General features: G+C 36.3%; 1 protein-coding gene and 1 pseudogene across 2 annotated transcripts in view; one reads left to right on the top strand and one right to left on the bottom strand.

The window, feature by feature from the left end:
- Positions 1-2,322: 2,322 nt before the first annotated feature.
- On the top strand, positions 2,323-3,373 carry LOC129870747 (uncharacterized; annotated as a pseudogene).
- A 907-nt stretch (positions 3,374-4,280) lies between these two features.
- Positions 4,281-27,364, bottom strand: part of LOC129870084 (conserved oligomeric Golgi complex subunit 3-like) — a 35,140-nt gene continuing 12,056 nt past the window's right edge. For both annotated transcript variants that reach the window (XM_055944671.1, XM_055944672.1), the window contains exons 16-25: positions 25,999-26,085; positions 25,220-25,336; positions 25,102-25,134; positions 24,894-24,980; positions 24,754-24,816; positions 19,324-19,440; positions 13,476-13,568; positions 10,051-10,173; positions 9,736-9,836; positions 4,281-4,932 (exon numbers count right to left, since the gene is read on the bottom strand). In XM_055944671.1, coding sequence (XP_055800646.1) covers positions 4,800-4,932; positions 9,736-9,836; positions 10,051-10,173; positions 13,476-13,568; positions 19,324-19,440; positions 24,754-24,816; positions 24,894-24,980; positions 25,102-25,134; positions 25,220-25,336; positions 25,999-26,085 — 954 coding nt within the window. In that variant the 3' untranslated portion in view covers positions 4,281-4,799. The remainder of the gene's footprint in view (positions 4,933-9,735; positions 9,837-10,050; positions 10,174-13,475; positions 13,569-19,323; positions 19,441-24,753; positions 24,817-24,893; positions 24,981-25,101; positions 25,135-25,219; positions 25,337-25,998; positions 26,086-27,364) is intronic.

The raw sequence follows: 27,364 nt of genomic DNA, 5'->3' as shown, positions 1-27,364 counted from the left end.
TTAAGTGTATTTTTAACCCCTTAACTCTATTTTAAACGTGTAGGACTAAAGCAGTACGAAAACGAAGAGATTTGAAGAAAATAAGCAGACAATTATTGAAGTTAAAAAAAGATGACAATTTTTTCAAAATAAATTGTATTTTTTTGTTTTGTTGTTATCAATTGTTTTTACTATTATCTATTATTTCATGGACTTTCATTACTTTTTTTGATAATAAAGGTAAGATTTGAATATACTTTATTCTCTTCAGATTTCATGTTACGATATTATACTGAATATGCTGTAGATTATATATTATTAAAAGTGAGAAGCTCCAAAGTGCAAAATTGAATTACCATTTTACCAATATACTAAATTATATATTTATTTAATCATTTAATATATATATATATATATATATATATATATATATATATATATAATATGGGTATAATATACTATTAAATTCGTTGGATCCTATTAAATGGTAAAATTATAATTTCAGTTCAAGCCTTTTCCCCTTTCAACCTCCAATGTCCAGGGTAAATTATTTGTTTTTATTTAGTACTTCATTACTTTAATTTATTTTCACGTTTTTTTGCTCTTTGGCTTTCCATTTTCCAATATGCTTTTAAATGAACAAGTAATGTAATTTTTCACTTATAAATAGAGTGCATTTTAAAGTCACTTGATATCATTTGTCCTGCCCAATAATCCAAATGTCCAAATCCGTACAGTTGGTAGCAAAGATGATGATATACAACCAGAAAGGTATCAGAATTTATTTTAGAATTTTATAGTATTATTGTGACCAGGAGGTCACGGGTTCAAGCCTTGGAAACTACCTCTGGCAGAAATGCAAGGTAAGGCTGCGTACAATAGACCCTTGTGGTCGGGCCCTTCCCCGGACCCTGCGCATAGCGCACACTTAAGTGCACCGGACTGCCCTTATTTTTCTGTTGTAAGCGTTTTATATATATATTTATTTATTTATTTTTACTATTTGTAAGTGTAATGTATGCTATGAAATTGATAATGAAGTACTATTCATATATCATTAAAAAGATATATATTGATATTTTTGTACATACATTTCTACAAATTGTCACTTTCATTTATAAGCTCTATATATAAATACGTTAGTAAGGATAAGATTTATCACATTTACAAAAATAATGTGCGATAAATAGCTATCAACATAAAGTCAATCATGTACAAATTTTATAAAGTAGTAAGGAATAAATGTGCAACGCACGTTCTCAGAGACTAATATATCATTAAAAGTGAGAAGATGTTAAAGTCAAATCATATTATAAGCGCCAAAGTGCAAAGTAAATATAATTTATTCTTTTAAAAAACAATGGTTTAAGTTTCTTTGTTACTTTCAATGGTTTAATGTTTTCAAAATTCAATGCATTGATTTCGTTAATTAATTTCAAAAGATAGATAAGTAATTGGAAAAGTTACATTTAATGTATAATCATAGACCAGATTCATATGCTGCAGTAAAAAAGGTATTTGAACAGTCATTTTCTACAATTATTTAGGAGTTAACTATGATAAGGCAATGAAGTCATGGAGAATTTTAAAAGTTAGCTGGCTTAATAATGTGATGGATTAGACAAAATTGTAAGGAAAAATGCAAGCGAACCTGATTAGAAAAAGAATCTATTCACCCTATATTTATTGCTATTAGAAAGCAAAATCTTATCGAAAATTAATATGGAATGAAGTTGAAAAGGATCATCCTTGACCCATCTATTTTATCGGGGGAGTTAGGTAAGGTCGAGGTGTTCATTCGAACTCTCTTTGACTGAAAATTATATTATTTGTATATGGATAAAATAGTTTTTGATATATATATAGTACATGTAGAATCTTCATATTTTGAACCCTTTTAGTGAAAATGTGGCTACGATATTGTTTCATTTTATATGTTTTTTCCTCTTTTAGAATTGATTCTATTATTAATGTCTTAAAACCATATTTATGTGTTCAATTTTGTACTAAATGACTCATGGTTCATGTTTGACTATTTGTGGAATTTTAGTAAATTTTTACATACGAAAAAAGATATAAATTCTCCTTTAAAATTATATCAAAAAATCAATTACACATTTCAATTATTAAGCCAATCTATTACACATTTATACTATTTAAAATTATATTTATTTATCCTCCCTATACCCATTTTCAAATATTATATAATGAGTGAGAGTCACTTGATCCCCAATAATGATGCGACATATTAAACGAACCCCAATATCACGTGTCATCCTTAATAAAAAAGCACCAACTAAAAGTTTTCATTGTCTGTCCTCTGTATTACTTACATTACACAGTTGTATAATCTTGATTTATCAATTTGCACCTGACCCTTTACATATTCGAATAATCTTCTCCTCAAATTTCAATTCTTGATATTCTCTATTCCTTCACAAAGCTTCAGCAACTTGCAGAAAATAAAGTGGAAAACATAATAATACCATTTTTTTTCTCTGTTAAAACTGATATAAGCAGAAACGTGTGTGCAAGATTCAGAGGAAGTGAGTGAGGATATGGAGAATTTGGAGATTTTCAAGACTTAATGCAGTGAAAAAATCCGATCTTTATAAATAGAAAGTGAATTCCCAAATACCCACAAAGAGAAATTCGAAAAGAACACATGTTCAAGCTGTGCAGTGATGAGAAATTCATCCCCTAAACCCACCGACAACCTCCCTCCACCGCCGTCAACAAATCCACCTAAAATATCCGGCGAATCATGTAACGGTGGATTTCCCGGCGTTCCACACTTTCCAAACACGTCTGATCGTACAAACCCAGACGCGGCAACACTGAGAGAGCAAGCAATGGAGATTCGCTATTAAGCAGTACAGTAATGGTATTCCCACACTTGGGGAACTGCAATTTTAGCTGGGCTATCTTTTTACGCCCTTGGTTGGATTATCAAAGGCTCTAATCCTTTGCCCTCTTTCAAGCACGAAGAGTCGGATAGTAAATATTCATCTTCATCTTCGTTTTCTAATGATGTTGGTGCTGTTCCGGAGGTCATTCCAAATCCCAAATTCACTCACATTGTGTGCTTCTTCTTGCCTACAGATTTCCCTTTTTCCCATTTTGCTGCCAAAATTCAACTCTCAGTCAGTTGTTTCTTCCACTCATTCATGTATATTTTGTTTGGGGCTTCAAATTTATGCTTTGAAGAACATTTTTAGGGTTCTTCAGTTTTTTCTGGGTGAAAATTAGTGTCAGAAATTACCATTGGAGGATCATTTTAATTTAAAAAAATAAAAAAATGAGTTTATAAATGTATTGGCTCTCTGAGAAATGGCGACTGAAACGCGTTTGAGGTTTGAGGTTGGATATAAGAAAGGGTAAATAAATACACTTTTGAGTAGTATGGATGTGTATAGATCACCCTAGTAATTTGAAGTGTGTAACCGATTTTTTGATACAACTTCGAAAGGAGGAGAGAATTTATGCATTTTCCCCTTTTTACATAGATTTATGCTCAATGTTGGAAGTACCTATACTATGACATTGAATCATTCTTTTACTTGGGATACACATGCAGCAAGTGCAGAGAAACTAGTTTTAAAATAAAATAATAGGCTGCCTTCACATTGAAGACATGATTGGAGACAAAAGGTTTGCTTAACCCTACTTTGTGGGATTATACTAAATAATGTTGTTGTGGCATCCTGTTTTAACCCTATTTTGTGGGATTATATTAAATAATGTTGTTGTGGCATCCTGTTTTGTGTCACTGATTATCCCCGTTCATCGTATGTTTTAACCCTACTTTGTGGGATTATATTAAATAATGTTGTTGTGGCATCCTGTTTTGTGTCACTGATTATCCCCGTTCATCGTATCGACCGACCCAGACCCCGTACATGTCCCCGATGAAAGTCAGGATGAAACCTGCTTTCATTCAAAATCAACTCACTCTAAGGAAAGGACAGCTTTGCGAAAGTTTAAAAAGAAATTGAGTGAGCTCTCGCCTAAGAGAAGAGTTTAATAAAGGGAAGAGGGATTTTCCGACAACAAAAAAGCTTTTCTCCCCAACCGAGGTGATAGACCACCTTATGGCCGATGTGATTACCAGCCAAAGGGCAAAAAGACGGGGTTGAATGCGACTCTACCAGGAGCCTCTCGACCATAGAAAATTAGTTGATAGAAAGAGCAAATATGCTCTCGAACATCACAAAATGCTTTGATCCCACTATAAAAGAAAGGTAGGGTTTTCTCTTTCACGTCCCAGCTCAAGGAAGCTTACTTTATAGCCACACAACATGTTTAAAATCACAAGTTTCAACAAATTTATAACACCCACAAATGTTACAATATGTTTAAGATCATTTCTCAAAAGCTTACATTTTTAATTAAATTTTGTGTCAAGTCAAACCATGACAATCAAAATCCCGAAGCCACAGCCTAAACTTCAAATTTACTTACTAGCAACTACTGTGAATTCAATGTTGCCACAGCCAAAAGAGTGATGCATTGGAGTTCTGTTCACAGCCTGAGGGAATCAATGGGAAATTCTTCTGATAACGATAGATCCCGAAGTCAACTCTTTTAAGTTGTTCCTTCAATAAAGCTTTACATGTATGATCTATAATCACCGTAGGATCGATGTATATGAATTGCACTGGGGTTAAAGCCTTCCCTCCATGCCAAAAAGTTCCTGGAACCTCCACCACGATAAATTCTGGTATCACAGAAGTCGAAGTTAAAGAAAGCACCGCTTTGGGAGCTCATCGTAGAAGCTTTATGATAACCACTAAATAATAAGTTTCTATAACGGAAGTTCATTATAGAAGCTTATCTAGTTTAGCTTCCAAATCCTGCATTGAAACCATCTTGACAAGGTCTTGTCTATCCTCAGGTGTATATTCTTTTTTCAGAAGGGATAGCACTTGAACGTGTGCTTCCAATATATTAGTCCTGCACAAATACGAAAACGGATTTAGAGTCTCAGAATCCTTTAAATGATAAAGAATTACAAAATACAGAATTTGCAACAATACAAAGCATGACCTTAACACAGAGAAATTAAATAAATGTGTTGTTTGTATATTTCCTTAATGCTTTGACCTTACCCCCAGAATTTAAATAAATGTGTTGTTTTTATATTTCCTTAATAATTATGTCATTCTTGTAGAAAGCCATTGTCATCAGTTAAATTTTCTGGCACGCCACCTATGGATAGGCTGTAGCTTATTGTGACCATAAATACATCATGAAAAGGAAACCGGGACAAAATTTCAACAAGTTGTCTCTCATTAGGGAATGAACATTATGCTGGGAATGAACATCACAAAGGAGAACTATTGTTTCTTTATGTCTGAACAGCATGAATTTATCAATCTAATTTCGGAAACTTAAACCCACAAGAGGACACATACAGACACAAAATATTGTTAGAATATTAATGTACAAATTGTCCTACATATAAGGATTGCAGTGTCTATAAATAGCGCTGATTGTATTAATGTAGTTTACATATGTCAATAATACTTTCCCATGCCTTCACTTATGGCATCAAAGCATTGGTGAGACACATCCGGGAAAGAAAACTCAGTCAGATAGGTCACCTTGTTTCAATTTTCAGCTACTGTTAGGGCTGAATTTGTGTCATCTCTTATTTTGTGAGTATTGTGCAAAAAGCCAACACTACCACAAGGTCCAGAAAGCTCAAGCGAGCACACCCCCAGTAAGACCCTCCGGCATCTGGCCCTTCATGGAATGGTCGACCACCCAAGTCATGTTGCTAAGACTGACACAACAGGTTATTAGCGATTTTCTTTATCCGAAGAAAAAGTATAATGAGTTCTTTCAGTATCAAGCAATTATGCAGGCATCTCCACAAGTAGCCTTAGTTGTTTAGCCCACGACTTTAGCATGTGTTTCATAGTCTAATACCCTTGGACCATGGGTCATGGACTCCAGCGTCCCTGATCATATTTTCAGTGATAAATCACTTTTCTCAAATATTATTTATTCAGTCTCTCCCCATTGTTACTTTAGCCAATGGGATCTAACCAAAAGCAAAATGAGCTCAACAAGTTAATCTTTATCCTTTGTCACTCTAAACTCTGTTCTTTATGTTCGTTCCTGGTTGCCTTTTAATCTTGTATATGTCAGTCGTGTGACTCGTGCCCTAAATTATGCCATAATATTTCTTGATGATTCATTTGTTATGCCGGACCACAGTACGAGACAGATGATTGGCGCAAGAGATGAATCACACGGCTTCTACTACCTTATCTCTCCTAGTTCTTCCACAACATGTCCAATATAGATCCTCTGAACTTAATTCACAAATATCTGGAACATTCGAGTTTATCCAGGTTATAAAAGATGGTGCTTAGTTTGTCTAGTCTATCCACATAGATGGTGGGTCGGGTCAACTTGGAAAACACACCCACACTATCTTTCCACATAGTGCTCAGAGTCGTGCACAATATTTAGTTCAGTATGATATTTGGGGTCATAGTAGAGACAGTCCTACCTAAGGAGATTTTGTTATTTTATAAGCTTCTCATTGATGATCATTCAAGATGTACTTAGATTTTCTTAATGAAAAATTGTTCAAAGTTGTTTTCTATATTCAAGAGTTCTTGTGTTGAAATACAAAATCAATTTGGTGTTTTATTTGTACTTTTCATAGTGATAATGCCTTAGAATACTTATTCTCCTTGTTTCAGCAGTTTATGGCTCGCTGTGGAATTATGCAGCAGATATCTTATTCATACACCCCTCAGCAGAATAGGCTAGCAGAGAGGAAGAGAGGCACTCATTGAGACTGCTTGCACTTTTCTCATGCAATCCCATGTTCTGTTGTGTTTTTGGGGCGATACAGTTCTCACGTTTTTCTACTTAATTAACCGAATGTCCTCATCTTTCATCCAAATTCATATTCCTTATTCAGTATTGTTTACTCGGTTACCTCTACTCTCTTCCACCTCGAGTTTTTGAGAGCACATGTTATGTTCATTACTTAACCCCTAGAAAAGATAAACTAACCCATGTGCTCTCAAATGTATCTTTCTTGGTTATTCTCGGGTTCAAAAGGGTTATCGTTGCTACTCAGCTAATCTTTGTAGGTACCTTAATAACCTTATGTGATATGTCAGCCAATGTCACATTTTTTGAGTCTCGCCTTCACATCTTCTTTTGATCATCTTCATATCTCTAATGTCTTACCGATATCGACTTTTGAGGAATCTACGATCACTTCTACATCTCCAGCCATAGTGTCACTACTGCTGACTTACCTTCGTCGTCTGCCTCAAAACGGGCTCAAGATGATACACGTGACCCTACATCTACCACGGACTTGTCTCCTTCTAGTCAACTAATTACACTTCGAAAAGATATAGTATCCCTTTGTAATACTAACCCCCACTATACATTTATAAGTTATCATGTGTCATCACCCCATTATGCCTTTGTATCATTTTTGTCATCTATTTCCATCCCTAAGGAGTCGTTTGGTGTGAGGTATAAGGTATGATAATCTCAGAAGAAAATGCAGGATTACTTTATCCTGCGTTGGATTGGAGGTATTAGGTAGTCCTTGAATTATTTATCCCACCATTTATACCATAGTGATGGGATAAGTTATCTCATATACATGGTGGGATAACTTATTCCGGGATAATTAATCCAGGAATAACGTGTTCCCGACCAAACGACCCCTAAGTCTACAGGTGAAGCACTTTCTCATCCAGGATGGTGTGACAGCCTATGATTGACGAGATGTCTGCATTGCATGCGTGTAGCATTTGGGAGCTTGTTCATCTACCTTTAGGTAAAACTATTGTTGGTTACCGTTGGATTTACGCAGTCAAAGTTGGTCTAGACGACAAGCTGATCAACTTGAGGCTCGCCTTGTTGCCAAGGTGTACTAGGATATTTGGGCTTGATTACAGTGATACATCCTCCTAGTGGCTAAGATAGAATATGTCTGTTTGTTTCTTTCCATGGTTGTTCGTCATCGACTCTTTATCACCTAGACATTACAAAAGTTTTTCTCCTCGACAACCATGAAGATGAGGTTTATATGGAGCAACTACCTAGTTTTGTTGCTTAGGGGAATCTAATGCTCTTGTATATCAATTGTGTAGATTACTCTATGGTCTCAAATTGTCTCCACAAGCCTAGTTTGGTAAGTCTTACCACGGTTATTCAGGTGTTCAGCATGACTAGTAGAAGATGATCACTCAATGTTTTATCGACATTCGACTCTCAATCAGTGTATTTATTTAGTGGTTTATGTTAACGTATTACTTGCAATGATCAAGATGGTATCACTAGTCTGAAGCAACATCTCTTTGAGCACTTCCAAACAAAGGATTTGGGAAGATTGAAGTATTTTCTAAGTATTGAGTTCACTCCTGTCTAGATCACATATTGTTATATCACAACGGAAGTATGCTTTAGATAATTTCCAAGTAAAATTATGCCTTGGAAAAGTAAGAAACTAAGTGTGGTTACTCGATCTAGTTTGGATGAAATAGTTGCTCAAAGAATTGAAATTTGAAGAAATCAATCAGAAGGAACTTGTGTGTGATAATCAAACTGCCTTTAATATTGCGCCAAATCCGATGTTCCGTTGGAGGACTAAACACATTTAGATTGAATGCCACTTCATCAGAGAAAAAAATACCCTCAGGCTAAGTTGCATAGACTCTTCACATTCAGTTTCATACCCGTGTCGACACGACATTTGGGATATGTACCGGATATGATCAATCAATTTTGGATTATTTCACCATAATAGATAGAGAAATTTGACACAGATACAATAATTTCTGAAAGCAAAACAAAAGATAGGGTGAGATCATAAATTAGGTTTATCTTTTTTATCATTAAAAGATGTGTATTAAAAAGTTTGCAAGTTGCTATAGAAGAGGAAATCCAATTAGTGGTTTTCATAGGTTCTTTGTAAGTATTTCTGTTTTCCTTTTTCCCTTCTCTGTTACTACTTTTTGGAGGTGGCCAGCATATTCCTTAATGCTGAGGAATACAAGTTACCAGTTTCAAAAAAAAAAAAAGGGTTCGCAAGTTGCAACCACAAGGTGCTTTAAAGATATTTCCAGGTCAATATCATTGTTGAATGTGCAATGAACTCAAGAAGTCTATAATGGTTTCTATATGATTAGTAATAGTCATGTTACACCTAAAAAATAGTAACGAGATGCATTTGTACTTGACAATAATTACATATTCAAACTTGCTCTCAAAAGTTGGTGCATTCCTTCTTCTTCCAAATAGTCCACCATAATTTAGACATATTTTTGTAACTCTACTTAAAGATATTTGAATTAGTTTTAGCATAATCCCGCGCTTGTATCCATATTTATTGGATTCATACCCCCGAATCTTAAAATTTAAATCATGTAAGGATCGACCTCTAGATCCACACCCATAACAGACACCCGTAGCCGAGTCCGAACAACTTAGCTCTTGGGAGATAGAGTGCTACAAAATTTGTGATATCAAATAATCAGCTTGCGCATATTTTCACCTAGTACCTCACTAGTCCTCGTATTAGTTAAATTTGTAACAAGCTCTGTATATATTGTCTTACATGTAAAAGGATTCTAATGTATGGGCTCATTGTAATAATGTGGTTTACACAATTCAATAATATTTTCCTGTGCCTTCTCACAAGTATAAAGTTTTAAAAGATTAACAAATTAAACAAGTTTTACTACGAAATAAATGTACAAATGATCTTACTTAATGGGTTTGAAAAGTATTGCACGTGTCGATGAATTCTGCAGATAGATCCTCATTTTTACCAATACCCTAGGCAAATCTTCATCTATTGCTGTGTTGACCTGTGCCAAATAAATGGATCAGCATGTAAGTCGAAAGAGAGGGAAAACTGATTGAATAACAAAAGATCAGCAGGCATGATGTTTGTTGATTACAACCAGTAAATTCATTGGTTTGGTTATTTTGGTTCATTCAGCAACTTGTGTAAAACAAAATCAGCGTGCACAAAGGTTTTTTCTTTAATTCAACAAAAGATAATCTTATCTATCTGTTTACCTTCTGAAGGAGCTCGGCTATCTTTTCTGGTGAAGCAAAAGCATGATCCTTGAGTGGCTTTGCAATCCCAGACTCCAGTTTTTGATTTTGACTACCAGATAATGCAACTTTAACAGCCGTAACCTACAGACATTTCATACCAAATAGTTAAAATCTTAAAAAAGAAAATTCATAAGGAAATGAACAAATTTGTAAGGTCATAAAAACATCAGATTTCAACTCTTAACACTTAAGCTCACGACGCATTCAGACCTCTGATTACAAGTCCTATTACTGATTCCCATGTCCATCAGTAATACGTCTCAGGTCAAATACCAATGAAATTGACTCAAAATAGAGACTGTGGGGGCATACCACCCCCCCCCACCCCCCCAATGCAAAAACCAACTATGTCGAGTACAATCGTGCTAATTAAATCACTTATGGTTTTGTAAAAAAGAGGGTGGCATTGTATTGAAAACTAGCAAAAAGGCTATGATGGTAGCCATATTTACAGATTCCAAAAAAGCAAAAGTATGTCCGATCTCATTTTACAAGGATTTTATGATGTCTACTTAGGAATTAGCATCATCTAATAAAATAATCGATGGTATTTGTAGCTAGTTGCCTGAATTATAGATAACAGGTGGTATTGTAGCTAGTTACCTAAATTATAGATTTCACATTGCTGTGTTCTTGTGTTATACATGATACAGTGATGACTATATAAAATTTCAAAGGGGTTAGCTCAAAGGTTGACGAACTTGTGTCTTACATTATAAGTTTGAGCCCAAACCCAAGTGAACTAAGTCAAGTATTTAGGTGGGGAAGGGTAGAAGGGCGGTCCCGTCATCCTTGAATTTCGAAGGTTGCGGTTAGATGTAGTAGGTACAAGGAGAGGTAGAGGTAGGTCGAAAAAGCATTGGGGAGAAGTAATTAAACATGACATGGCGCAGCTCCAGATTACCGAGGACATGGCTTTAGATAGGAGGGCTTGGAGGTCGCGTATTAGGGTAGAAGGTTAGTAGATAGTGGAGTGCTGCCTTGCTTTCGAGAGTTCAATCTTGTTGGTGTCTGTCGTGGTACTAGCCTTATTCTTGCTAGTTCTAGTTTTTGATATCTATCTTCATCTGTTTATTATGTTGCGGCTACTGTACTACTCAGTGGTTGTTCATATTCTTTTCTTGTAGGCTTTGCACTGCTTCTCCTATTAGTTGTGTTATGTTTTTGTCACTGTTTTCTTCTTCTTTATTCCTGAAACTGCTGCACTTGAGCCGAGGGTTTATTGGAAACAAACTATCCACCTCCACGAGGTAGTGGTAAGATCTGCGTACACTCTACCCTCCCCAGACCCCACTTGGGAGATTTCACTGCGTACACTCTAGCCTCCCCATCTCCTTGGAGTACCAGATTCCTAAAAAATAAGGGAAACAGGTAAAGAGCTAAACTTCTTCCCAAAAATTCTCCTTAGACCCCTCCCATAGACCATAACCCCCTCGCCGAAATCCCCACTGCATACCATCCCATTTCCAGTGTGTCTAAACTGAGCTGCTAACATAAACTCACGTTTCTTTACCTCCACAATCTCTAATTTCCTCTCATCCCATAGAAGTATTATTCCTCCAACATTCTTCCCTACCCCCTTAACACGCACACTTCTCACAATACTATCTAACACCTCCATTTCAGTTTCCAATGCTTGCTAGTGTGTCCAAATGCATTGATGCTCTGAGGAGAAAGTTCTTATGGCAAGGCAGTGAAGACAAGAAAATTCCATTTAGTGAAGTGGGATAAATTAATAGTGAGCAAGAAAACAGGGGGCCTGGGTATCAGCAATCTGAAGAAACAAAATCAAAGCCTGATGTTGAAATGGTTATGGAAGTTTGAAAATTAGGATTGCATGCTATGGAAGGATGTGATTACTGCCAAGTTTGGGACGGAGGATAAGTGGATGACAAAATAAGTGACCATTCCATATAGTTGCACTGTGTGGGGGGCCATTGGAAATCTTTGGCCAATGCTACAAACAAGAACCAGAATGAAGGTGAGAAATAGCATGAAGACCTTTTGGGAAGACAAGTGAAATGGAACAGTGGTCTTGAAACAAGCACACCCTGATCTATTTACAAAGTAAACTGTTTCACTTGGCTTTTGGCAAAGGAAGCAGTTCTAACACCTGAGAACCTGAACAAAAGAGGCTATCAGTTGGCCTTTAGGTGCTATCTATGTGGAGAACAAGCTGAGACAGTCAACCATCTTTTCTAACATAGTAAATGAACAGATCAACTATGGAGAATGCTCATTAGCCTGAAGGGGATCAGGTGGGTGAAACCAGGAAGCATTAGAGGGGTACTCGGTAGTTGGAACAGGGATACAATGTTGCAAAGGAGGAGGAGAGATGGAAGATTGTCCCAGCTTGTATTTGGTGGTCAATCTGGAAAGAGAAAAACAATTGGAGTTTTGAGAATGTATAGAACAGTCTACAGGAGGTCAAAATGAAGTGCCTAGCTCTATTTTATTTTTGGTGTAAACATAGTTTATTAGATCAAACAGAAGACACCTTTGATGTTCTAGAGTGTTTACAGACAACAAATATAGTTTTGAGCTTTTGATAGATTGTAATACTTTTGAAGGGATACTACACTATTGGTTGTATTATACCTGTGAATATATAGAGTAATGTTACCCGTTTAAGAAAAAAGGCCTACTTCCCAAAGCATGGTGGGCTTGGCAATCAAGGATTTGGGTATACACAAAATATGCATGCTAATGAAATGGTTATGGAAATACGATTCGGAAAATCCAGGTTTATAAAATTCAGTTGTACAGCCTGAAATTCGTTAATTGGACAAAGTGTTTATGTTTTCTTATAATACTACAAAGCTACAACTGTTTCAAATGGCAGTTATATGACAAAAAAGAGACATAGGTATTATGTCCCAAACTCAATGTCAAATGTATAGACACAGCTGGTAAGATTCAATATCAAAATTAGATGAGTAAAAGATGGTGGTGAATAAATCATGTAGAAATGTACGAAAGAAGTTGAAAGTATACAAGGAGATGGCAGCTTTTGAGCACTTAAAAGTTAATGAGAACTCGATTAATTGATTATAAATAGTGCAAAGTCACACTTATGATGAATGAGATACATGTGATGGAGAAAGTTTTCTTCATCAGGAGAAGAAAAGGTACAACAACATACCTAGTGTGATCCCACAAGTGGGGTCTGGGAGGCTAGAGTGTATGCAAACTTTGGGAGGTAGAGAGGTTGTTTCTGATAGACCTTCGGCTCAAGGAAAAAGAAATAGCAAGTAAAGAAGCCAAGGAGAAGAGAAGGTACCCCGACAGAAATCATTAATTATTTAAAGAATAAAGTTGAAAATGTTGAAAGATACTCCTACGAATAAAGAAACAAAAAGACGAAAATGGAATACAGAACAAACCTTTGTCACAAAAGAAAGCAATGGTTCCACAACTAACTTAGTCACTGACATAATGAACTCCTCGCAAGTAGTTTTCAGGCTTTTCTCCAAGTCCTGCATTCAAAGAAGCTTTCTACAAGTTAAACTTCAAAAACAATTGTATTCATCATTCATATAGCCATCTAATTCACCCTGCCCAACTTTTTCCAAGGATTAGGGTTGATAAAGTCACGTCTTTCCATGTAAATATCGATCCCCTTGTTTCAAAAAAAAGGAAGGGGCAAGCCGAAGGTAAAATAAGAATGGAAGGATAACAAATCATCAAGCATAACTGGACAAAGGGGAGAACGTAAGCCTATTTTATCACCCTTCCACCTATACCTAACTTTAAAAACTACAACAACATACCTAGTGTAGTCCCACAAAGTGGGGTCTAAGAAGGGTAGAGTGTACGCAAACCTTATTTCTACCTCGAAGGTGAGGTAAAGAGATTGTTTCAGATAGACCCTCAACTCAAGACAAAAACAGTTTAGAAAAAGACGTAACGGAAAAGTACAAGAGACAATAGACAGTAACAAAAACAATTGAAAGTAGCAGAACAATATTTCTATAAAATAACATTATAATCGAACTACACGAAACAATAGATAGTAACAGAAATCGAAGAACAAGAAACTACAAGAAATAGTACTATAACTACTGGTAAGGGCACCAAGACAATGCACTCCTACCTACTAACCTTCTACCCTAATTCGTGTCCTCGACGCCTTTCTATCTAATGTCATGTCCTCGGTAAGATGAAACTACACCATGTCTTGTCTAATCACTTCTCTCCAATACTTGTTCGGCTACCTCTGTCTCTCTTAAATCGCACCATAGCCAACCTCTCACACCTTCGCACTGAGGAATCCATGCATCTCCTCATCACATGCCCTAACCATCTCAACCTTTCTTCTGACATATTGTCTTCCACCAAATTCACTCTCACCTTGTCTCAAATATCCTTATTTTTAATCTCATCTCTCATAGTATACCCGCACATCCATCACGTCGTCATCATTTCCGCCACTTTCATCTTCTGAATGTGAGAGTTCTTGACCGGCCAACACTCTACCCCATATGACATAGTTGGTCTAACCACTACTCTAGACTTCGCCTTCAAGTTTAGGTGGCACTTTTTTATTACACAACACTCCGAATGCGAGGCTCCATTTCATCCACCCTGCACCAATATGGTGTGTGACATCCTCGTGAATCTCCCTATTCCCATGGATAATAGACCCAAGATACTTGAAACTCCCTCTCTTTTGGATGGCCTGTGTATCAAGCCTCACTTCTACGTCAGCCTCATGTGTCATATCACTGAACTTGCATTCCAAGTATTCAGTCTTGGCCTGTTTAACCAGAATTCTTTAGACTTTAGACGTATCTAAACCTCCAACTTTAAAAACTATGACGACAAAAGAAAAGGAAAGGGTATTAGAATTATTAGCAAATAAGTGTTTTTATTTGCTATAGAACTATGGTGAAGAAAATAAAATTGTCTTAACAAAACAATTGGGATAAAATACCAGTCCGAAGCCAATTTTAAGACCTTAGCATGATCTTGACAATGCACAAATTTGTTGAAGTGGATGCATCTAGGAATTTCACAAATAATGTTAATGGAACTATGATTTGGCATAAATTGATATTATTTATTTGATTTATCAAAATAAAATAAAACTATGTGGCTCATGAATAACTAAGAAAACTAACAGGAAAAGAACAAGAAACACAAAGTTATAGTACATAAACATGTCATTTAACTTGGCCTCAGTTGACATATATGCTCATCAACTTTGAGTATGCACAAGGAAGCACTTAAACTTGTATAAAGTTGAATAAGTAGAGACATGCCTCCTACGAATGAACTCAAAATTTTTTAAAGAGAAAAAATTGGTTTATATAAAAAGAGGGGGCAGCCTAGTGCACTAAGCTCCCGCTATGTGCAGGGTCCGGAGAAGGTCCCGACCACAAGGATCTATTGTACGTGTATTCTGAAATAACCGTCCTACGTGTTTTATGTCAAATAGAACATGTGTGTCTACTAATTCAATTTTATACAAGTTCATGTGCCTACTTGTCCACACTCAAAATTGGAGGGCACAGATACCAACTGAGACCAAGTTAAAGGGCACGTATATGTATTATGCCAAAAACAAATATAAAGAAGAAATGGAACTGAACGGCATCCTAGAAACACCTGTCCAGACAGAATTTACCCAAGGTAAGAAAATTAAGCATGTGAACGGTGAATGTCATTTTCCCCCCTCCCTGGTTGTGTAGAAAGGAAGATGAATTCCATTAGAAGCAAGATCCTCAGAAAGGGCATTATGGAAAGAAAAAAGTTCATCCGGTGAAGTTGCAGGAGCTTATGAAAGATAAGGAAGGTGGGAGATTAGGTGTGAATTTTAAAATTCCATGATAAAGGTCTGTTATGCAAGTGGTTATGGAGATGCCATGATAATAGAAAGGTTTATGAAATTGGTCAGCTTCTATATTTTTTGGAACCTGTGTTCCCTGATGGTAACATTGGCATTGGGAAATGTCGTGGAAGTCTTTAACACCTCTTAAAGTTGCCTTTCTGGTTAGATTGCAACCTAGGGAGCATGCTTAACTCAGGACATGTTGCAAAGAAGAGGAATTCCTTTGTGAAGCAGATGCTTTTGGAGAAGTCCCAGGAATTCGGAGAACATCTCTTCTGCTTTGCAGCCATATACAGCAAATATGGGATCTCTCTCTGAATACACGTGGAGTGCATTGGGTGATGCCAAGGAATGTGAAAGATTTACTGATATGTTGGCAAACTCAGAAAGTCAGGAAAGATCTGAAGAAAATCTGGAAGACTATGGGTGTGCTCAGTATGGAGGAATTCCAATTTTCCCATGTTTGGTTGGTCAAAATTTTTGGAAAAATAGTTTGTCTAGGAAAATAAATTCCTTAAAAATAAGGAAAATGAGTAAATGACTTTCCAAGTGGAAGTAAGGAAGACAGGTTCCACATGTAACATTTCACGCTGATTGTCCTCCCTACCTTCCAAACACACCTCATCTCCACCCCATCCTTGTAGCCCCCACCGCCACCACCTCACACCCCTACCCACCACCCCCACCTTCCATAGTATTTGTCTAGATTATATATAATATTTTTTACTTACGTACCGAACACAAAAAATAAGTAAGAAACCCACTTTGCATCTTTTGGACCAAGTGGTTGGAAGGATATAATGGATGTTTTGAGCACCAAAGGAGTCACCTAGCTTTTTTAAGAAATAGATGTCTTCAAATTTGTACTTTTGGTGTAAGGGAGATATAGTAGATAGCTTAGATCAGCTTATGAAATTTATAGGTGTTTTGGGAATGCAACTGAAACAATACAGCTATTGTGTAAGTTGTATTTCTTTGTGTACCTCCTTGGTACTTCCTTTAATGAAACATTTACCTTGTCTAATAATAATAAAAGAAAACAATAAGTACAATACCACACCCCAAGTAAATTGAACTAGTAAGGGTTTCTATGGGACAAAAGAGGCCCAAAATGTTATCATAAAGTCATACATGATACTTACCTGCTGAAATAACTGAATTGGAAGAATCAGTAGATGTCCATGCATCATTTAGAAAACCCCAAAACACCGAATCAAAACCATGGTTAAGATTTATATAGGGAAAAAAGGACCCATGAAAGTCAATAAATGATATTTTCCTGTGAATTAGAAGAGACAACATCTTTCATAAGGCAATCTTATCCCTCTAAGAAAGGGATAGAATATAATAACTACACCACTTATATGATGGTATTTTTAAAAGATGGTGCAGCAAAAAGGGTAGAAAATGGCTCTCAATAATTTTATTAAGCATAGGAGGACTTTAAATAGCCAACTTAAAACACAATATCTGCATAATCTAAAATTCAAACAACCTAAAATATCTCAACTACACAAAACTTAATAGAAATTTAAAATTTAAATCATCCTAAAACTTATAACTTATTTTGCTAAAAAGAAAATTACTGCAATAACTGAAAGCAATATTCAACACTCCTCTTTTGCTTCAGTTGTTGCTCCTCCTCAATTTTTGCTCTATTGTTTGTACTTGAGGGAGGATTGTTTTGAACTTTGAACTTGCACAATTTTGTAACATAACTTTTTTTTTCTTCTTTATCTTCTTTTGGTTTTGTGCTAAAAAACACCCTCACTAACTTTGTCTTGTTTGAAAGCTTTTTTGAAAATGCTTTATTTGTACTTTGATAGGATTTGCAGGGAGTGTACGTAAGGGTTGTTCTTCCATTACAACATTCCACAAATCATAAGTTTTAAAATACGATTTTATTCTCACAGGCAAAATTTGATAGTTTTCGTTGGTGAAAATTTGTGGGGCATTAAAAGAGAGATTGTTGCTTGCCATGGTTGAAAGCGGCTCTGACGGGTTAAAAGTGGGTTGAAAATAGCCCTGGAGGGTTAAAAATGGGTTGAAAATAGTTCTTTAGAAGAACTCACATATCCCGTAAGATCAATAAGGCTCTGATACCACTGTTGGTTTATTCTTAAAAGATGGGACGACAAAAAAAGGTTGAAAATGTCTCTCAATAATTTTATTAAGCTAGGAAGGCTTTAAATAGCCAGCTTAAAACACAATATTTGCATAATTTAAAATTCAAATAGCTTAAAATATCTCAACAACTAAACAAAACATAATAGAAACTTAAAATTTAAATCATCCTAGAACTTACAACTTATTTTGCTAAAAAGAAAACTACTGCAGTAATTAAAAACAATTTTCAACAACTAGGTATTATCTCATCCATGACCCAAACACCAATTCCTTTTGTTTAGAAAAAGAATCTGAAGCTGCCAACAGAATCACATCTTCAGTGCTGAACCAATGCTTTGGAGAAGCTCTCAAGCATCATTCCTCTAGACAAACAAACGCGTAACCTATTTAAAGGGTAGTTTACACTTATGAGGTATTTTTCTGGGATATAAACGTGAAATGTAAGGGAGGGGCTCGAAAATGGAAATTAGAGCCAAAAGGGTTCTCAGATATCAAAAAGAACTTAACGGAACAAGTTAGTTTACAAACGGAGTCCCAACAGAGCAAAAATAGGAAGGAAGGGAAGATCACAGCAGTACCAGAAGTCCAGAGGGAGCAAAAATTTTCTGAACATGTGGCCAATGTCAATCTAGCAATTTATATATGGCTTAAATCAAGGGTTCTCAGACATCATTAATCATTATCAGCATGAACCAGTCAGCTACTGCTAAACAAGGATCAACAGAGCTCTTGAAGGGACACTCACTAGAGTGTATAATGTATTGCCACTCACTGTTCAGAGCTTGAGAATACATGCTTCCTAGATGTCTTTTTTTCCTTTTTAATTTGGATTGTGAATGAACTATGGTATTCGACATTAGTATGTTATTCAATACCCTCCAGTTGTTTACCAATCTATGGTATCAGTAAGCAAAGAACTGTGGAACAGATTGCAGAACAAAAAAGTGAAATGAACACTTCTCTGAAATTTACCTATGTGAAATAATCTTTTGAGCAAGCATAACTGCTCCCAAGTATGCATAAACCAGAAGTGTGATGCAGGTTAATGGTTAGTAAAAAAGTTGTCAAATTATGACGACTGTCGATAATAACAAGTTTGGAATTTAGGTGTAGATTGACTAATCGAGTGATAATTGTTTATACAGAAGAGTCAACCAAAATGCATGTAGATTAATCTTTTTTGATGAGACGAGCGTTAAATAAAAATAACTACAACCCATTGATACAAAAAGCTAATCAAGTGAAAACTATTGTAAACTAAGTGGATCAGGTACCTTCTTGGCGTCAATTTGACTTTCCAAAACTCGTGGAGATAAAGTTCTAGCTAATGAAGTTGATCTCGACCAATCAAAGATTGATGCCTGACCCCTTAGAATCCGCCTCAGATGCTCCTGGAAATTTATAAAAGAAAGTTTTAAAATCTAACAGTCAATCAAACATTAATCTAAAGCTAAGAAATTGGGCACATGTAGCATGAGATTTGAAGGCTTAAACTGATGGTCCATTACACTATAGAATAGGAGTGGTCAAAGGCTTTGAGATGTTATTAGACAATCATTTGATTATAGCCGAGAAATCCTCGGGCATCAGTTATGCACGGTTTCAAAGCTCAGATTTGAAGGCTTAAACTGATGGTCCATTCCACTACAGAATTTTTTTTTTTTTTTTTGAGAAGGTAAATCATTTTGTTAACAAATGGGGAAAATACCCTGTATACAAGCCGTATATCAAAAGAAGAGAACCTACGTCAAAATATGGTTCTCAACAAAAGAGATTCAATCTTGTATGCAAAAATAAGGACCTCGAAAGTACACCAAAGAGAAACTAGAGACAGAACGCTACTCTGCAACTATACAAAGTTTTGCTCCACCCCTTTGAATGCCCTTCTATTTCTCTCTTTCCAAATGACCCACATGATTTAAAGGGGCAACACTCCATGTCCTTAAGCTTCTCTCCCCCCCCCTTTATGAGTCCAATTTTGTAAAGCCTCCTTCACTGTGCCCGGCATCCAACTTTGCATCCTAAACAAGTTGAGGGCCACCCTCCACGATCGATTAGCCATGTTGTTTTTCTTCTGCACTCTTACCCATAAAGCACCAACTAACATAGGTGATCGTCCTCTTCCTCAAATTTTCCGCTTTTAAGATCGCACCCCTTCCCACCAACCATACAAAGAAACACACCTTCCTCAACGCTCTAGGGATCTAAATAGAGTCATGGGGAAAGTATCTTCCCCTCTCACTAGTAATCTCTTATAACAAGAGCTAACAATGAATAATCCATCTCCACTCTCTAGCCAGCTCTATACATCTGATAAATTATTAGGTGTGGTAAGCCCATGTAAAAACTCAATCAGATTGTCAAATTCTTCCATCTTCGAATCATGTAGGTTCCTACTGAGACTTAAGTCCCCATGAATATCCCCCTTGTGAGACCCACTAATTTGTTGGACTGTCTTCTCTCTTTAGTAAGATACACAATATAAATAAGGAAAAACTCCCCTCAACTCGTTCTCCCCACACCACTTATGTACCCAGAAACTAATCTTGCTCTCCTCCCCTATCTTAAAGGAAATATATCAACAAAATTTTGTTCACCCCTTCACAATACTCCTCCACAAACCACACCCATCCAGAGTTTTAATGTTTCTAGTCCTCTATCCCCCTTCCATCATACCATACTTTTGCTCCACCACCTCCCTCCAAAAAGCATTCTCCTCTACTCCAAATCTCTATATCCACTTCTGACTTCCGTAACATAGCTTTATTAAACACCTTGAGGTCTTTCACACCAAGTCCTCCCCATTCCTTTAGAGGAGTGACAACTTCCAATTCACAAGATGATGTTTCCTAGTGCATTCCGATGTGTCCCATAAAATTTATGTTGAACACATTCCAACCTTTCAGTCACTTTGTCGAGGGCATGCAAAAGTGACATGAAATACGTAGTTGAATAGAGTTCTTTTGATCAACACTTCCCTTCTTTCGACAAATACCTCTTTTGCCATCCTACTAGCCACTTATCCACTCTCTCAATCACCGGATTCCACACTGCAAGGTCTTTGCTAGAAGCATCCAAAGGTAGACCCAAATACGAAATAGGTAGAGTATCCACCTTGCAATTCAACACCTATGTTGTCTCCTAAAATATTATTCACTACTCCGACCGTAATGATCTCACATATTCTAAGATCAATCTCAAATTTTGACACAACCTGGAACCAAATAAGAATCTGTCTCAAATGATCTAGCTGGGGCACCTCTGCATCACAGAAGACTAACAGAAGCCTGTGATTTTGGTCGCTCCATCCTTCTTTGGCACAAATCACAATGGTAATAAAAGACGCATTAAGACTTTTCTCACGATGGTCTCCATTAACTCACCTTTAACTATCCTCTAACATTGTTGGAAAAAAGCTAAAGTGAATCTGTTCGGTCTCGGAGCTGTCTCCCCACAACTCTCCACTGCCTCCCTCACCTCTTCTTGTCTATAGCCATTTTCAACCACTTCCTCATTTCCTCTCATATCTACCTAAAAACCAACCCACCCCACCCTGCTCAATTTCGGTCTCCACTTAATATCTTCCTTAAGCAAATGAACGTAAAAACCTACAATGGATCCTTTCACTTCCTCCTCCCCCTCTTCCTCCTATTTGCTACTGCAACTCTATGAAAAAAAATTTGTTTTAGAATCCCTCTCTTTCAACCACAACGCCCTCAATTTTTGCCTCCAACTAGTCTCTTGAGCAACTGCTGAAGCAAAAATCTCCCCCCTTGCCTCCTCCTTCCAATTTCCCCCTCTCTCTCTTCTAACCCCCTCACCTCTTTCCACCAAGCATTAACTCCATCAACAAAGCCGGGTGCTCTGAACCACATATTCTCAAACTTGAACAGAATACGCAAGCTCCTCCTACTACCATCTAACATGATAGGCAAATGATTTGAGATCAATCTGGGAAGAGGGCCTGCAACACATCTGGAACCATCTCCCTGTCAGTGAACACCATGAATCTATCAAGTCAAGATTTAGAAGTGGAATCTCCAACTCTAAGATGAGATTAGACAATCATTTTTTAAATAACCACGAAATCCCCAAAGGTCAGTCATGCATGATTTGAAGCTTAGTAGATAATGATCATGCTCCTCTACCTTTCTCTACTTAAGTACTAGGAGGTTCTCATATGTTGCAGGGTTCAAACCCATAGAGTGCGGCTAGCCCACAAATCACCCACTCCACATCTTACCATTAGACCAAAGCCTTGGAAGCGAGGATTTTAGACAATCTTTGTTGTTGTTAGGCTACGATGACCTTTTCTCAGACGTACTGTATACTTTAACATGGGCTCATGGAACCCTTTGATGAGTTCCACAATAATGGGGGTTATACACTAGACTCATTCTCGTTTATTTTCACATTGTTCTTTAGCTGGGAATTGTGGCAGATCATTCAGTTTTTTCGGTACAGCATGTATATTGTTTTCATCTAAGCTTGTTTTTGTTTTGAGAGAGAGAAAGGTAACTTTATATTCAAAAATTGACAAATACATCATCCAAAAATTGATGAGAATGAATCAGTTACAATCCCTTCTGGGAAAGCAAAAATCATAGACACTAATCCATGAATCTTAACAGATTTCCTATAAAATCAACAAAGAGATCTATTCCACCCCCCACCCCCACACACCCCACCATATCCCAAAAGTAAAGCAAACTAAGGCAGTTCATTTTGATTTTCTAAATGTCGTTAATCTTGTCTTCAAAGCATCCTGCATTTCTTTCCTTCCATAAAGTCCACCAAATGCAGGTTGGGATCAGTTCCCACCAGTCCTCATCTGCTTCTCTTCTCCCAATCTCCTTCCAACTAATCAGCAAACCTTTAGTGGTCTTAGGCATTACCCAACATACTCCCAGAATACATAAAAACATGTTCCACAAACTTACAGTTGTTTTGCAGTATAAAAAGAGATGTTTTGGGGAGTTTTAAGTCATTCCTCAAAATTCATGTCAAAGAGGAGATATTTTTCAGCTGACTAAGTCATCTAAGCTTGTTCTTTGCATCAATTTTGGGGTTGTTGAATATTCTAGCAAGAGCAGGACTTTTTGGAAATGAGCAATGTTTGGAATTGTATGATGCATTTGGCTTGAAGGAAATACGAGAATATTATCGGATGAGAATGTGTATCCAGCCTAAGAGTAGAAGCATTGCTGCTAAAAATTGCTTATTTTTATAAGCACTTTTTTAAAATAGCTTTTTAAAAAAGTGCTTTTGAAAAAAGGAATTTGTGTTTGGCTAATTTATTTGAAAAATACTTTTGATAAACAAATTGTGGTTGGCTAATCTTTTTTAAAATGTGTTTTTGAGAGTCAAATTGCCAAAAAAGACAAGTATCAATGCACTTTTAATATTAAGATTATTTTATAGAGAGAAATTATTTTAAATATCTATTATAAAATCTTTTATTAAATTAAAATGTACATATTCAAATCTTCAATCAATATTATACATTGATAAATAAAAAATAAACTAAATATTGATATAATATTAACATGCCGATTTAAATATAATTAAAAATATCGAGCAAAATAAATTTAAAAACCATTCCACAAATTAAATCACTTACATACAAAAATTTCACCACAAAATAAATAAATATAAGGGAAATATATGTAAATATGTATATATGACAGGGATGTCTTGAAATAAACAATTTTCTGCTTCCGCTTCTACTTTTCTTAGGAAGCAGAATTTTTTAGCTTCTTCCCAATGGCAGAAAAACTGTTTCTGCTTCCATTTAAAAGCAGTTTTACTGATTGGCCAAACGCCTTAATTTTTCAAATAAAAAAGGTTTTTTTCTCAAAATACGTGTTTTTGGCCTCCCAACAGCAATGTCAAACAGGCTCTCTAAGTGTAGGATAGACAATTCTTTTGGCATACCAGAGCAAGATCTTTACTCCAGATAGCATCATTTGGACTTCAGAGATTTTTTTTCTTTTCGGTGACAGGATCTTCAGGGAGATTGGGAGGCACCTCTGTTTGGACTGGCCTTATCCTTACCACCCAATCTTCCCTGCATTTGGTACCTGGGAACTGTTCGTCTACAGCTCTGATATTGTATAGATACAAGTACACCACCGTCTTCACAATCCTGGATAGGATCAGAATCTTATACATGGGATAGTCTGTTAGTTGGGCATTCGCACCGTCTGACTCAGCCAAAATTTGTGAAGGAAGCAATTTGTAAGTTTTGACTCCAAATTGACAAAGATTTTGATTGGAAATGACTTCTGCTTCAATTTTACTGACAACCAAGGCAAATATTAACTCTAACACATAACTGCCCTGATGCAGCATTCATCCATGAGCAGTGTCACCCAGAGTTACCATAGGGATTAAATCAGGGAAATTGTGAAGGAAAATGATAAGGGTTCCAAACTTGACAAAGAGATCAAACGGGTTTACTTAGTGTGAACTCACTGAAGTCAACTTTCCATTTCTTCTTGATTCCATAAGAGATGATTACAGTCTAATATTGCATAGTGGAAAGAGTAAACTCTACCTTTATAACAAACTAGAAAAATATCCAAAAAGAGCTTCTTCTCCAAATCAGATAATGTAATTATCAAAGAAAAACACATCTGCAGCTGAGAAGTGGTGGACAATGAAGAAATGAATACCAGCATAAATAGTAGATAATCAATACTCACCAGCAAATGCGAAAAATCAAGTTCCTTATGCGTGACTGAAAATTCTATGTCGAATGGGGCAATCTGGAAGGCATCTTGAGTTAGAATCCTGCAGCTATGACAAGAACTAGGAATTTCATAAGCAAGTAAGAGAAACCTGCCTGCTCCCTCAAGATGAGTAGATGCTTTATTAGGAAAAGTTGAGCATCCATTGATGATGATCTTTTGCCAATAAGTTTGCTAGCTTTCTGAAGGAATTAGAAGTTCAGTAATAACAAACAGCATATTGAACAAAATACGAATGATACAACATTACAAATTTTAACAGCAGAACAGACAAATACATGAACTTCAACTAAAGAAACTTACTTGAATGGATAACGAGCAGAACTCTACAGCTTCCTGAGAAAGAAAAAGACGAAATAAGGATCCACCAGTAACATCCGGCTACAATTAGAAGGGACACTGATAGCAAGCAACTGCTTACCTGAGCTAATCCAGTAAAAACAGCTGATTCTAGAGAACAGTACAGTTTTGATAGACATGATATGGTTTTCTCCAGGGGAGGATACCAGTTTCCGGAAACATCTTGGTTTTGTTCAGTCTGCACCAAATTGAAAATAAGGAATCAGAGAATATGGTGCAAAGTTGCAAAAGGGAAAAAAATTAAGGAGACATAGAATATGGTGCAAAATCGCAGAAAATCATGTTTAACAGCAAAGAGGCAGGAAAAGTATCTGCAAAAAAACAAATTCAAGTTACATAAATCAGCATAAATTAACTTATTTTCTTCTAAAACAATTTTATTGATATAAACCAAGTGTTTGTGAAGGTTGCTAAAGCAGCACACTGGAGCTATAGAAAATAAACTAACCAATTAAAAGCTCTATAATCTATACCAACAGATATCCTAAAACTCTCTTAAAAAAAGAGAGAATTTTAATATACAAATTCCATCAGACCTCTAATTTCCAATTTTTACACCTTTAACTTAAATATAGCTTGCTTCGTACTGTGCAATAAATGTCATCCAACTAGAATCACAGGTTAAGAAGAGTCAGTTCACACCCTTAAGCAAGATATTGATTTACAGAACCTCCATATATCAAACTGCAACCTCTATAAGAGAATGCAAACTTCTACAACAAAAAATTACAAAGACCCAAAAAAAAGGATAAAAGTCATCCTAGCTCTTACTTCCTCTAAAGATATAAGTTACAGAAGACAACTGAATGCCCATCACAGGACAAAGAGTGTAGTACTTACAGATGGTGAATCCAGTTCTGCTGAAACAGATAGCTCCAACTTTTTAGGGTAATCCAGATCCTCGTCTGAAGGAAGGTAATTTGCAATCTGAAAGCAAAGCAGGGAAAGAAGGCAGACCAAATTATTTGTAGACCACAGGTTACTTGTGAGGAAGTTCAAGCATACAGAAACCAAACATACATGTGCACTTCTGACTCCAGTCATCCCAACTTATATGGTCTAATTTCCTTCTCTTATCAATCCCAACGTATCATATTCCCTAATAGACGACATTTTTCATCACCATACAAATCCATTGAAACTCCTACCAACCAGTTTTATCAAAAGCGAAAAGCGCAAAAAAGCTCTAAGGTCCATTGGGGCTTTAAGCACAGAGCGCAAATAAAGTGTGGGTTTTAATGAAAAAAGGTGCAGACAGAGAAAAAGATAAAAATACATATGTTTAGTCCAAAACCACTAATTATAAACATGAATAGCCAAAGAAATTGAAAAAAAAGTATGATAAAGTGAAATATCAATTGTTTAGTGTCACTTCTTCAAAAGAGGCTCATTGGAAAGGAAAAGTTTGCCTTAGAACCTTGATAACCACACTGAAGCGCACATAAAGTGAGCCAAAGCGCTAAACACGTTTTGAGCCTCGCTTCAGGGCTTAAGCATGCCTTTGACAACACTGCTACCAACAACTACTACACCTCACTCTGAACTATTTGGGGACTTAGGGCCAGCTATATGAATCATCACTGACCATGTTTCCCATTTAAACACATCTCAAGTGAATGTTATACAACATTTAAGCTCATACCACTTTGCATTATTAATCCAAACGAATGATGCACAGAGTAGAAATGGAAGTACAGCAGGAAGGAGAAAAGATTAGCTCGGGAACCAAATGAACATTGAACAAATATCAAATCAACAATACCAAAAATAAGGTAAACACGAAAGCATTTCCTCATAATAATAGATAGGCCTATATTTTTCCATGAACTTGTAAATAAGTAGTGACAGAGAGTTGTAAGGCCTTTTTATAAAATTATTCTCAGCTATCAAAAAAGAGAAACTATAATGTACAACCTTTTAAAACTTTCATTTTTTCTTAGTATCTCCAACACTAAGTGAAAACAGGTCTTTCAGAAAGGGATGAAGTACATACTAGATTCAAATTCCAAAAGGTTACTCAACATCACATAAATTGGTATCATTCACTCAAGAGCCTCTTGGATATGTCCAATTGTCAGAAGTCTGCCACAAAGCATATTCCTTCCACCGCGCAAGAGTCAACTTTCGAGTAAATTATCATGATAAGCCACTCATAAGAAAAAATGGAAAACATAGGTGCTTCAAACTCCAATGAAAAATCCTTCAT

This window comes from Solanum dulcamara, chromosome 10 (genome assembly GCF_947179165.1).
Source record: "Solanum dulcamara chromosome 10, daSolDulc1.2, whole genome shotgun sequence".
Classification (NCBI taxonomy): domain Eukaryota; kingdom Viridiplantae; phylum Streptophyta; class Magnoliopsida; order Solanales; family Solanaceae; genus Solanum; species Solanum dulcamara.
Note: the sequence above shows the minus strand (reverse complement) of the source record. Positions and strands in the feature narration are given on the sequence as shown.